We start from the raw sequence: 13,331 nt of genomic DNA on the forward strand, positions 1-13,331 counted from the left end.
TTTGTTCCTTCAGTGGTTATGCTTCAAAAATCAGGAACAAGGTACTGCTAGCCCCAGCGCCTCAAGCCGGCTTACCCCATTTTCAGGAAAAAAAAGCAAAGGCCTGGCTCTTTGGTCACCTTTCCTTAGAGTCCCCTTGGCAAGCACTCTCAGTCTTTCCGGCCTATCTACCTGAAGTTCCCTTTGGGGAGCCCTTCAGGGCTGAGCAAGAGCCTGCGTTGTTATAAATTTGGCATAGGAATTGGGGTACTAATGGGTTTGGAGTTTAATTGCGTCTTATGGGGGAAGAGGATGTCGGTCTAGGCTTTAGAGCTGGGTTCCGAATTCTTTTTGATAATTGTGAATTATTATTTGGGTGTATTTTTTATATGGTATTTTATATTAATTGTTTTGAGGGAGGGCATTTTTTGTTTTTAACTTCCTTCAGCCCCTCTGTGAGGGGGGGTTGGTATAAGTTAGGGAAGGATATTATCAGTGGGTTATACTGTATTAATTATGATCATTTTACTGTATTTTACTATGCTGTAAACTGCTTCAAATCCTATTCTGGAAAAAGGCAGGGTACAAATAGAAAAAAAAAATTCAGATTAAACTCTTAAAGCATAGTTGTCCAAAATTAAGAGTGAGCCCCGTTTGAGATCTGCTATTTGCAGTTATATGTATGTTTAAAGCATTCTTCTGTCTTGCCAAATGTTTGCAATCCGTGTTTTTCCATTTTAGCAGCATATGATACTTTTTTGAAAAATACAATTTTGAGATTCCCGTACCATAACATTTTATTTTTCAGATCCAGTAACCCTGGACTCAAACCGCAGACCCCATGCCTGGCAACCCCCTGCATTCTGGGTGCTTGCAGGAAACATCTGCCCACTTTTCTTCTGCAGGTCCTAGCCAGCACCGTTCCACCCAGGAGCTTTAGAATCTGTGTTGTTAAAAGCTATGTTCTTATCTTCTTACTTATTTGCACCCTAGTGCCCAGAAAGCACAATTCCAGCACACGGGTTTTTTCATGCAACATAAGCCATTAAGGGTCTGCACTGAAAGGGGACCATGGATTTTAAAATCTTCTTTGTCATGCAAGTTGCTCAAAGCTGCAGATATTACAGGCTTTTTCCTCAGGGGAAATATCTGTACAGCTGCATCAATAGTGTACAGTAAAAGTAAAAAAAAACAAAAAAAAACCCCCAAAGTGTCTCATTTTTGCTTTTCTGAAGAACAGGTAATGTATCAACAACCAGAATACTGCAATGTCTAACTGGAACCAGAACAGCCTAGACTTTCTGCTTATCAAAAGGAAATAGCACGCTCAATGCCACTGGGAGGTTAATATTCATCTAGCAGTACTGAGTGCAGACTAATCAGAAGCACCACTAGGATCAGATGTCATCTCGGAAGGAGAAAATGAATGTTTCCTAGCCTGCACCCAAAATGAAGGCTAGGAAACCAGCCACGATCTCATTTACCCGAGTTGTCTGAAACCTATCCAGCTCGTACCCAGTTAACCGTACCCGTGGGCATTAACCTTGGGCGTGTTTTTAAGCAGTAGGCAGGGGGTGGGGAGCGGGCTGTTTAGGTCGGGGAGGGAAATAATGTGCGTAGATTGCATTTTCAAATCTACCTGTGTTATATTCAAAGGGAAAAAGCAGCTGCAAACCTCCGTGGTTATTTCCCAGGACAAGTCAATTATCAATAGGAAAAGTAAGCTCGATCGATCGTTCCTTTTGAGAACTGATGCAAAACCTGTAAGTAAAAATAGCTGCAGACTTTGCACTTATGCAGGCACTTTTGCAGGTCGCCCCCCCCCCCCCCCCCCCCCAAGACCTGGCCTGGAACAGCCTTGGCATTTTATACTGGGCAGTGCACAGCAAACGCACGTTCCCCTATGGATTCTGCAATACTTCTATGCCAGGCTGACCATAACACTCCAGGTTAAACAGGGCCAAACTGGTCCAGTCCTGGTTTTACTGCACTGCAGGCAGGGCGACGTAGCTGAGATGCCCCTGGGGAAAGCAGGAACTGCATTTCCGTGTATGCAGTGGGGGAAGACCAGCACTAGGTCAACCTGTCCCCAGTGCCATGGACCTATCTGGTTATGCTGTTCTAAGCTGGGGATTTTCACAGCTAACAAGGATTAAAATGATGCAGCATTGTCACAGTAAAAGCTGGGGCCTGAGCACAGTTTTAAGCCACATTGCCACAAAACAAAGGAACCAACCCACCAGATTACAGACTTATCAGCTAAACTCATAGCTACTGGGCTGATGAATATGATCCACAGGAAAGAGATGTTCTCTCTTTGCCCCCACCAGCCCCCACTCTTCTCCTGCACAGTAAATCAGTAGTCGCTGATGGGTGACTTGCTCTTCTGCCACCATAGTTCCCTCCAAGCTGAGCACATTTTGCAGCGTCACTCACATGCTTATTTTCTTTGTGCTCTATACGGAAATGCAACGCTAATACTGGTGCTCAATAATTGTTGGTTTAAAAAACTTATTGCTCATATGAAAAGAAATTGGTACACACCTAGTCACTGCTTGGAGGGAACACTGCCTGCCACCTGACAGGTAGGGAATGGTGAATTTAAACCACAAATTCTTACTCCACTGGGTATTGCACACATTTTCAGAAATCCATCCTTTAAAAAAACAGCAGCAGCATTTTGTTGGGATTTGCCACTGGCTTCTATTTATTTGTAAAAGAATGCGGAAAGTCTTTACTAGCAGTTTCCTGTTCCTGTCTTGGTATAGGGGCAGGAATGAAATGGGAGGGACCACGAAAGGTGGGGATAAGAAGGAGAAAATGTCACTTTCTAATTACAGCCAGAGATTCATATTCCTGCCCTCCTGACTTCTGCATCAGTCTGGGCGATGACAGCGACACCATCGCATCTCCAATGCAACTGCTAACACGAATGACTCCGGGCAAACCGCGGCACACGCGTCAGATCAAGGTCTCCAAATTATCCCGGGGTACAAATCTGCCAATAATTTGTGGTGTTGGGTTTAAATAAGAAACGACTAGCCTATCCTTGTTGAGAAGCACTCTCGCCTCTGACTGAGAAAAGGAAAAAATCATCCTCGAGCACAGACTGTATTTCTTAGGAGAAGAAGGATTGATTGGCTGCGCTTTCCCTGATGAAAGGAGAAGGTCTCCTGAAAGCTTCTTTAAAAAATAAAAAAAAAATTCTGTCCATCCAGTAAAATAGTGTCCCAAGCAACTTGTCCATTAGTTATTCCATCAAGGCAAGCAAAAAGTCACCAAAAAGGTCTTACAGGAAATTACTAGTAGAAAACTCCATTCAGGATTGGGCCCTGTCTATTTCCATGCTTGACACAGGGTCATGTGGCCTGGCCATGCAGAACACAATGCATCCATTACTCCCCGCCCCTGTCCCCTCACCCCCCCACCCCCTTCTCCCCCAGCTTCCTTTTTCCTATTCTTATCTGCAGTTGTCATACCAACTCAGAGGCCACACACCATTAATAAAAGCAGATCTCAGTTGCCATGGCAAGCACTGGCCTCAGCTGGATGAGGTGTTGACATCATAAGAACATAAGAAGAAAACATAAGAAAATGCCATACTGGGTCAGACCAAGGGTCCATCAAGCCCAGCATCCTGTTTCCAACAGTGGCCAATCCAGGCCATAAGAACCTGGCAAGTACCCAAAAACTAAGTCTATTCCATGTTACCATTGCTAATGGCAGTGGCTATTCTCTAAGTGAACTTAATAGCAGGTAATGGACTTCTCCTCCAAGAACTTATCCAATCCTTTTTTAAACACAGCTATACTAACTGCACTAACCACATCCTCTGGCAACAAATTCCAGAGTTTAATTGTGCGTTGAGTAAAAAAGAACTTTCTCCGATTAGTTTTAAATGTGCCCCATGCTAACTTCATGGAGTGCCCCTTAGTCTTTCTATTATCCGAAAGCGTAAATAACCGATTCACATCTACCCGTTCTAGACCTCTCATGATTTTAAACACCTCTATCATATCCCCCCTCAGTCGTCTCTTCTCCAAGCTGAAAAGTCCTAACCTCTTTAGTCTTTCCTCATAGGGGAGCTGTTCCATTCCCCCTATCATTTTGGTAGCCCTCATCAAGGTTCAAATTCCCAGCGAATTGTTAGATAAGTGTCAAAATGTGGAAGGACTCTTACATGTCAGTCTGTGGCACAAGCAGTTTAGAAAATTGAGAACAAAACCATTTTGGTTTCCCAATCAACTACCTTGGTTTATCTTACAAAACTTGGTGCAAACCCGTTAACACAGCAACCGCCAGAAAGGCAATCTATGGATTGAGCCAGCCAGCCAATGAATCAAGTCCAACACACACTTTCAATCGTATGACACACACCAAAGGAGCAACCGCCAGAAAGGTATCTACGGGGTGGAGACAGACAGATAACCAAAACCGGCAGTTTCATTCATTATGGAATTCACCTAAAATGCACATCAAAGGCCTCCACATGTTTACAGCAGCCAAGAGCTCCTTGGGTAAAAGGTCAAGTCCAAAAGAGTCACAAATGAAATGCATTCATGGCTCCCTGAGCCATGGGTGAGCACCAACTTCAAAGCTTCAAGTGTCTTAAATTCAGAATTACTAACCGGCTCCATGTTCACCTTAGGACAGAGTCTGCAGGTTCTTGATACCCACGGACTGTACACCGAATTTCAGACTCACCACAGAGAACCCGTGGACTTCTGCAGCTGCTTTGACCATGGAAAACAGCGCGCGCAGACCTGAATGCACAATCTGTGTGCATTCTTTTCCAGTCCCACCCAGAACGCACCCCCAAGATCCCCACCTCTCAATGAGGATAAGAACCGAGCGTTCTGGGACACTGCACATGTACTTTTAGTCATCTTGAGGGAACTGTTCTCGTTGAGAACCAGGCAAGCCAATTCTGACATTCATGTGATTGCAAGTGAATAGATGGAAGGGGAATAAATCCAGGGCTAGCTCAGTCTGGAGCCAGGGAACCTCCCTAGAATCACAAGGACCAATTTTGCAAGGACAATGAAGCTTACTTACGCAGTCCATGTCTTCAGACATATTCAGAATAACGTAGTTTTTCCCTGCCAGGTTGCTCCAGTCTTTGCAGATCACCTGGAAGGAAGCAGACACAGGCAAACACCCTGATTTTTATTAGAAGCTAGATAGCCTCACACAGCAGGAACCCGAGACAGCAAACAGGGCAAGGACACCCAAAGCCCAGGCCTCAGTCCGATGAAGTCTCCTCTGAGCACTGGCTCAGCACGGCATTGTTCTATTCCCTGCATGTGGCATGAAGCTAGAAGCTGACAAATCAACAATTAGCAGGCCCCTCTTCAATATAAGCAAGCCTACCCTTAACCTCCGTACATAGTAATCCTTTCCCACCTCAGCTTGCATTCCCAAATCCAAGAAACATGTCTTCTGTATATTTATTTTACTGTGATTATTCTCGGCTACCTGCTCCCTAATAATTGGAATCATGACTTGCATATAATTTGTTGCCCTGTTACCTTCCTCTTGTATATATTACAGTTTCAGTTCTCATACTTCCATTCTCATGCCTATTCCTCCAATCTATATGTTTCTCTCGTTTGCAACTCCCAGTTTTTTTACATCCTTGTTTTTTGTAACTGATTTTCTACATTATCTCCCTTGTTACATGTAAACCGGCATGATGTCCCTGACAAATGTCGGTAAAGAAAAATTTTAAATAAATAAAATAAATAAAAGTGAAGGACCCCCCCCCCCCCTTAAGGAATGCATCCCAAAAATCTTATAGAAATTAATTCTAAACTCATGAGGTTTTCTTCCTCTTCAAGAAAAGCTGGTATCTGCCACCCTTTTGGACCAGTTCTATTAACTCACACTTCAAGGCATTTAGGGATCTGTAGACTGGGTTTTATTGTTACAAAAGCCACACAAAATATCCCAGAATGAATGGAGATGGGTCTTAAAAACAAAACAACACACAGGACTGAATCAGAGATCTGAGGGCAGCTGACAGGTATGAAGTCCCTGAGAGCCTGATCTAGTTCTGGTTTTGAGCCACTGGATTCATGGACATCCAGCGATGCCGTTTCTGGGGATCTTGGAGCTACAAATCCATAAGAACTATGGTGGAAAACCAGAACCAGATCAGATTCTCAGGACTGACCTCGATCATGTGGCAACTCTACTGCTGGCATCCAGAAAAGTCTCAAAATATATTTTTCTAATCACGCAACGATGTTCTGTTTGCCTCCTTTTACTTACATGCCTTCCCTGGAGAGTTGCTCCAGGAAGTTTGTTCCCTTGCTAACCGAGGGCTGGAGGAGAAACTGTCTCCAAAGGTAGATGCAAGCTGGGATGGGTCCTTCATCTCTTCCCAAGCTCAAAGACATTACTGCAGCACCATACACAAGCACCACTGACACTTTGATTCCGTCCCTGGTTTTTTTAATCTCCATCCTCTCCGCATTAGTACTACCAGAATAAGAAAATTCCCAGAATGCCTATCTAAGGGCAAATAAAAAACCAAGGACTGGCTCTAAGTGTTATTCATGACCTGGAGCTAGCTGCAGAGCATGCCCTGTTGCCAGGCTGTGGTGCTGTACCACCATATTGCTATTTTTACATTTTGATATATCATTTGAAAATTGATAGAACAAAATAAAATGACCATTACCAGCCCATTTCAGTCGCTCGCGCTCCCTTACCTGTGCAGAATCCCATGCCTCTTCTGTGGGCTCAGCTGCCTCGAACGTGCTCCTGTTCTTGCTGTGTTTGCCTCTGGGGCTTAGGGTAGTCATGACTTTCTGAGAGATGTTGGAAGGAGTTTGAAGCACCTCATTCACCCTCACCCAGGGAACCACGGACGAGCTCTCGCTGGCAGAGCCACGAGGGCCCACGGGAGCCAGGGAGTCATATTCCATCACCAGGGGAGATCGTCGTCTTTAGCTGTTTCAGTCAGAACCACCTCCAGCTGCTCCATCCTGAGGTTCGCTTTGGAAAAATCCTCACGGACTTTTTCCAGGATCTTCCCTGACCCCACAGTTGTGGCAAGAGGGACAGCAGACAATGGCAACAGACTTGGCTCCACACTGGTCCCTGGGTCATGGTCTGATGTATTTTTAGACACAGACCCTTCCTTCAGGTTTCCTTTTTTCCTGGCTGGCTGGGTCTCTGAGCCAAGCTTGCTAGTGGCTGTAGAGAGCAGCACAGAAATAAGCGATTCTTCTTTGCCCCTAGGCTCTGCGGAAAGATTCTTGAGTAAATGTGTTTTGCGGGTGTGAGCTCTTCCATCCTGACCTAGCAAGATCAATGCTTCTTCTTCCACCAGTGCATGGGAGGAGGATGTGTTCAGGGCTGGCTCTGCTGTATCTGTGAACAACTGTGGCGTGGCTGTTTCCCAGGCATCCACTTTAGAATGGGTCTCATTTCCTACCGGAAGCGAGACTGGAGAGGTGTAATCTGCAAAAAAAACCAAAATGGAATGTTCATTTTACAGCCTCCAATAATTAAATGCCCTCACTACTGAGAATGGGCTACAGAGTACACTACCAAGTATATTTGAATCCGATAGATAGAGGATTAAATCCATTTAAAATTGCAACATATACTCCTCTTACTATTTTATCACACCATCAATGTCTTTAAAGATTTGCTAATGATTTAAGGTCATATTAAAGGACCTTTATATATGTGAACACTTCTGCTCACTGACTACACTTGAGCACAGACTCTGTTCTTAGTTACCCCTGAATTATAATCATTGTTTCATACTAAGGCAGTGCTATTTGTAAAATTATATTTTTGTTGAGTATCCAAGATGGCGTCTCCAGAGCAGGCCACTGACACCCAAACTCTACGTCTGATAGTTTTCTTTTCAAGTTTTACCTGCACTAGGCCATGAGAAGAGGAAGGAAGGCATTTGTGCTTCCTCAGCTTCAGTGAACCAGGGCATGCAGCCATCAGTGATGAGGTTTATTTGGCCACTGTACGGGCATCCATGTCTGGGTTGGTACCTCTTGGTGGGGGGAGTGAAGCATCTCTCCGGCCCAAAGCAGATGTTTCCTTAGTCCGGAGGAATAGCTGACTCTGGGTGCTGTGGTGTGTACCATGGCATCACCACGAGAAGCAACTCCCTCTGTGGGAATTCTGCTGGAGCAAGGAGGAGTTCTTGGAGCGGCAAGACCGGATGAACAGCCATCAGTGGCTGCCTCAGGTCCTGAGGAAGGGTAGAAGAGCTGCGGGGCGATTCCAGCTTCTGCAGCGGTACCTGTGATGCAGGTGGAAGAGAGATAGGAGACTTCTACAAGCCTGGGGTGCCCTGTTTTCCTCAGTCTTCCCTTGGGGTTTGCTGTGGGAAGTTCTGGGAGGACTCCGTCTGGCAGCCTAGCCTCCAACTTGAGTTAACTTTTTCTCTCAGGCTTGGAGACTTGGAGACTCTACAGAGGAGCAGTCGTGATTAGATTGCCAGCATTGATCAAGTCCCGGTACGGTTTGCTGAAAAACTAGAGTCTGGGGATGGGAAAGTAAATACTTTGCAGAGCTTGGGTGATAAACCTTGTGAGAAAGGACTATAGAATACAGCGCCTGATTAAATGAAAACAAACTGCGTTCTTTGATTTTAAGAGTTCTGAACTTTCCTAAGTCTCCAATGATTAGCCCTGTAAACCTGTTCAAGAAATATTTAAAAGAAATCCTTAAGATCTCAGGAGATGAACTGCCTCCCTTAAATAGTGCTTATTATTTGCCATCTAAGCAGTGCTTAGGAAGTTTGGGAGTGCTGGATAATTCTGGGCAAGAACTGACTGTGGATATTCTGGCGTTATCTGCTTTTCTTGAGAAGTATCATGAAGAGGAGATTAATGGGCTACGTTAACATGTCTTTTGTGTTTGAAGCAGCTAAAAAATATGGTTATGAAGTTGTATTTCAAATATCGGGGGAGTTTGTTTTAGGTCAGAAGTTATTGATGTTTCCCTGAGACACAGAGCACACAAAAGCAATTTTTGTTAATGCCTCAAGATGCTCTTGCCATCGGTGCAGAATTTTTCCTGTGATTACCTTGAAAATGTTTGTTGAAGTACGATAATGTGAAAGAGAGTTTCTTTGACCCTAAGCAACTCAGATTTTTGCTTGATGTTAGGATGCTGAGAAAGGTGGGGATGTGGCCAATGCCACTGAGAAGTTGTGGTCTGAAGAGCTGCTTTATTTGATTCGCACCACTCCTGGGTGCGATGTCCTTCATTTGTGTTGGGATCATTTTAGATCAGCTTCACTTTGATTTCTGGATCCTTCTATTTGGATACTATAGAGAGGAATATGTGGTGTCTTTTTTTTTTTTTTTTTGCTTTTAAGTTTTTGATTATGTTATTGTCTCGCCATGTTTCCTAATTGCCTGCAAATAATGATTGTATATTTGTGAAAATTAATAAATATAAAATTTTAATTTTTTTTTTTAGAAATAAACCTGCACATATAACAGTTCCATCTTAGCTTTATAACAATTCCCCGACACAGGAAATTGTTACAAACTACGTGGGGTGCAATTATTGGAGCGTGAATTATAAATAACACACAAGCAGTCCCCTGATGCAGGAAATTTGTAGTTCTGAAACACGGACTTTATCGAAAAACTGTTATAAAGCTAAGCTGGAACCATTTTAGGTTTTAAAAATAAAAATAATTTTACAAACAGCACTGCTTTACTATGGCCCAATGATTATTTTTCAGGCGTAGCTATGAACAGAGTCTGTGCTCAAGCCTAGTTGGTGAGCAGAAGCACTTACATATATGAGGTTCCTTTAATATGATGTTAAATCTAAAGACACTGATAGTGTGAGAGAATAGGAAGAGGCGTATATGATGAAAATATGCAGTGCCATGGAAGACCTTGTGTATCAGTGCTGCACACATTGGTTTGCCATTTCTAACATAGGTTTAGCATTCACTGATATACCACTGCATTAGCATTATCTTAAACCATCGCAAAATGTACAGAAATTGTGTTTCTTTGACTCAGCAAGAAGACTCGACTCCAGAGACTAAGTTAAACGCAACGATGAAATCCTGAAAGCGGGGGCTGAAGACCCTCCACCAGAACCTAGAGGAGACTTCACCTCTACCTTCTGTTCCTCTCTGTCTCCTCTTCCTCAAACCACAATGGCCCAATGTATGAAACTGCAGGCTCCACTCTTCATGGCACCATGCGACATTCCCAAATGTCAGACATTCTTGCTCAGAAGGAATATACCAGTTGTAGAGGATTTGGTCAACATTATCATCCATGGCTGACTTGTTAACAGTGGTGGCCAGGATCAAGGGGTGCCTGGGCAGTATACAGTCACTCTGTCACCACCATAGCATGCCAAGACCCTGCCCAGCTCTGACAGACCTGAGCTGAGATCTCCTGTGCCCCTGCCCCATGGCAGCATACAACACTGCTAACAGGGAAAGCAATAATCATGTCCTCTTCCTCATAAATATGGATGCGAACTAGAAATAAGGACAGTGTAATATTTTGTACTCCTAGAAGTTACAGCACAATCTACAAATTCCTCCTCCCACACAGCATCAGAAGAGACAAGCATATGTACAAACTATTACTAGTGCATCTCCTATCCCTAGAGATTATCCTCACTGTCTGTCAGTGAGGATAATCTCTGGGGAAAGGAGCTTGGCTGCTTCCAAGGCTCAGTCTCCCATCTGTCAACATAAAGCATAGTTAATGCACCTACACGATAACTAGTGCATCATTAAAAAAAAAAAAAAAAAAAAAAGTCCTCGTTGCATATGAGGTGAGAAAATATATCTTATAAGCATGTTTGAAGAAAGCATTTGAGAGTTCTTTGGATGTTATGATCTGTGGCCCGCAGGTTGTCCCACAGACCACCGCTCCTATCTCTAGGCTCCTACCTATAGGCCTGGACATTGCAGGCAATCCCGGTTGGCCCGTTCGCTCCTTGTTGCACCAGGGCACCGCTGAAGACTCTGATGTGGCTGGACACCGCCAACTTCCTACACGGCACATTCCCTTAGGCGCACGCACGCATCTCTCTGTGAGAACTAAAGGGACCATGGCGGGGAATCCCTCACGGCCCCTGCTGATGCCAGACATTCTGGCTTTTAAAAGGGCCCTTATTCCCTGCAGCCAGTGCCTTGGCAACAGATCCTCTACTTCCTAAAGTAGTGTGAGTTGCTCCAATGTCTTCAACTTCAGTCCCAGCCTCCATGATCCTCCTTCAGTTCCAGTGTTCTCGGGTGTCTTTGTCTATCTCCTCCTGTGGATCTCACCCTCTCCGTCAGTCTTTGGTCCTTCAGTGTGCCTTGCTTCCTGTGCCATTTCTTGTCTTCCCGCCTGCCTATTCATCCTATCCTCCCTTGGACGGACTTCCCGGTATTTGACCTCGGCCTACTTCTTGGACCCTGCCTGCCCTTGACCCTAGCCTGCCTTCGACTTCAGCTTCTCACTCCAGCTTCTTCTACAGATCTTCAGTTCTTTGGCAGAGGCCCCCACCAAAGACCTGCTGGCCCCAGCACCCAATCTCGTCCGAGTCCACCTGCCAATGGTGGGGATTTGCAGGGCTCTTCCCTGCAGGTTGCAACACTGGACACATAAAATATGGCACAATAACGCACTCTAAGACTGTTAAAGTACTGGACCAATGATTAAAACAGCTGTGGTCCTCACACAATTTAAGTGCCTGTGTCCAGCATATGATGGTCCTATAATACATATTAAAATGGTTAAATTTGGTTTATTTGCTGTTAATTATGCTTTGGTTCCAAACTTTAAAATCTTAAGTTATTTGTATCTAAAAGGATACCACATTCTTTTGGTTTTAAACTACCTTTCCAAACCCGAGCTCAAGGTGTGCTATAAATAGGGGGCAGGGTTTATTGTGAGGACCTGTTGGGCAGTTCTTGCCTCCCACCAGCAGGAATCCTCAGTGGACATTATGACTACCTGCCTAGTACTACTCCCAGAACTCTACTGCTTAGACATTCTAATTAGTCCTCCTAGCTCTATGGCTTGAATGTCTTTTTTAAACCTGTTCATAAGCTGGGCACATCCACCTGGCATCTTTCATCCTTTGATTGTTGATATTTTAACCTTTTATTGTAATGATTGTTAGTTTTAATATTAAATTAGGTATGTGTATTTTGTATATCACTTAGTGCATTTCACATTTAAACGATCAACAAATTTTAATAAAGATACAAATAAAAGATTAGAAACTTGGTGACCCAGCTGTCTATTGCTATCTTGGATCCAGTCTCACATTTTATCTGGATTCTTATCTTCTAACTCTGGTCCTCAGTCCTAATTTATGGCCTTGCACTGGCCCCACTCTTTGGCTTGTATATTCTGCGTTCCTGTTTTGTCCTGGCTTGCCCTTGTCTTCTTGTTTTGCTTTTAGTTGCTCTGGTGTCCTTGTCTGGCCTTAGTTTATTAACTTTCGTTTCTGCAGGGGCCCTGCAGTGCTTCAGTGGGTGCCTTTCTGTCCCTTGGCTCCTGCTCAGCCCTGCTCCCGTGGGCGCCTTCAAGTTCCCAGGTGTGCATTCCTGCTGTCTAGATCCTGCACCTCAGGGCTCAGCCCGAAGGGGGGGGGGGGAGGTGACCAGTACAGGCAGCAGATATTCTGTTCCAGCCTTACTGAAGCCGGGTTTGTCTGCGTCTAGCCCGCTCCTGCTCCTTGGGTCAGAACACCAGCAACACACCATCAAAGTTATAATCTAAGGACCTGATCTAATAACCTTTTTTCTCCATAAGCACAGAATGGGAGAAAAACCTTGGCAGAACAAACCCTGAGTTTGTATCTGTGGTAATGGAGGGTGAAGTGACTTTCCCAAGGTCACATGGAGTGTCAGTGGGAGTAGTGGGATCCCTGGTTTCTCTGGTTGCCAGTTTATTGCTTTAACTACTAGGCCACTCTTCTTAATACAAACCTTGTTTAATTTCCTAGAGCGTGAATGGGCAAGGAACTGGGATCCCACAGACTCCTTTCTACTAGCTATCGAAGTGGGTGAAATTGGTTCTGCCCTTCTCTGCCTTGCTGTTCCTACTTGCAGCTCGTTCATCCATCTAGAAGCACATCTGGAACATCTGGCCGTGCCGCATCTTCTCTGCCTGGAAAAAGGGACCCCGCTACTGATTAATCTTTCCAACCTGTATACCTGCAATGAGGACAGAACTTCAATCAGAACCGTAGTTCCTGCGAATCAGACTCCCTTTCTCTGCTGGGAAGATGTACACTCTGCAGTACATTACATCCTCGCAGAAACCCCTCTCTCTGTTTATCCATGGCCATGCCCAGGATTTGAAATTCAGTATTTTTCTTGCACAGAACGC

At 44.5% G+C, this 13,331-nt stretch overlaps 1 protein-coding gene across 1 annotated transcript in view; it reads right to left on the bottom strand.

Moving 5' to 3' along the window:
- Window positions 1-13,331, bottom strand: part of PODXL2 (podocalyxin like 2) — a 100,041-nt gene that overhangs the window by 15,920 nt on the left and 70,790 nt on the right. Inside the window, 3 exon segments of the mRNA XM_029601316.1 lie at window positions 5,035-5,109; window positions 6,693-6,914; window positions 6,917-7,446. Of these exon segments, the coding sequence (XP_029457176.1) occupies window positions 5,035-5,109; window positions 6,693-6,914; window positions 6,917-7,446 (827 nt within the window).

This window comes from Rhinatrema bivittatum, chromosome 4, assembly GCF_901001135.1.
Source record: "Rhinatrema bivittatum chromosome 4, aRhiBiv1.1, whole genome shotgun sequence".
NCBI classification, from domain to species: Eukaryota; Metazoa; Chordata; class Amphibia; order Gymnophiona; family Rhinatrematidae; genus Rhinatrema; species Rhinatrema bivittatum.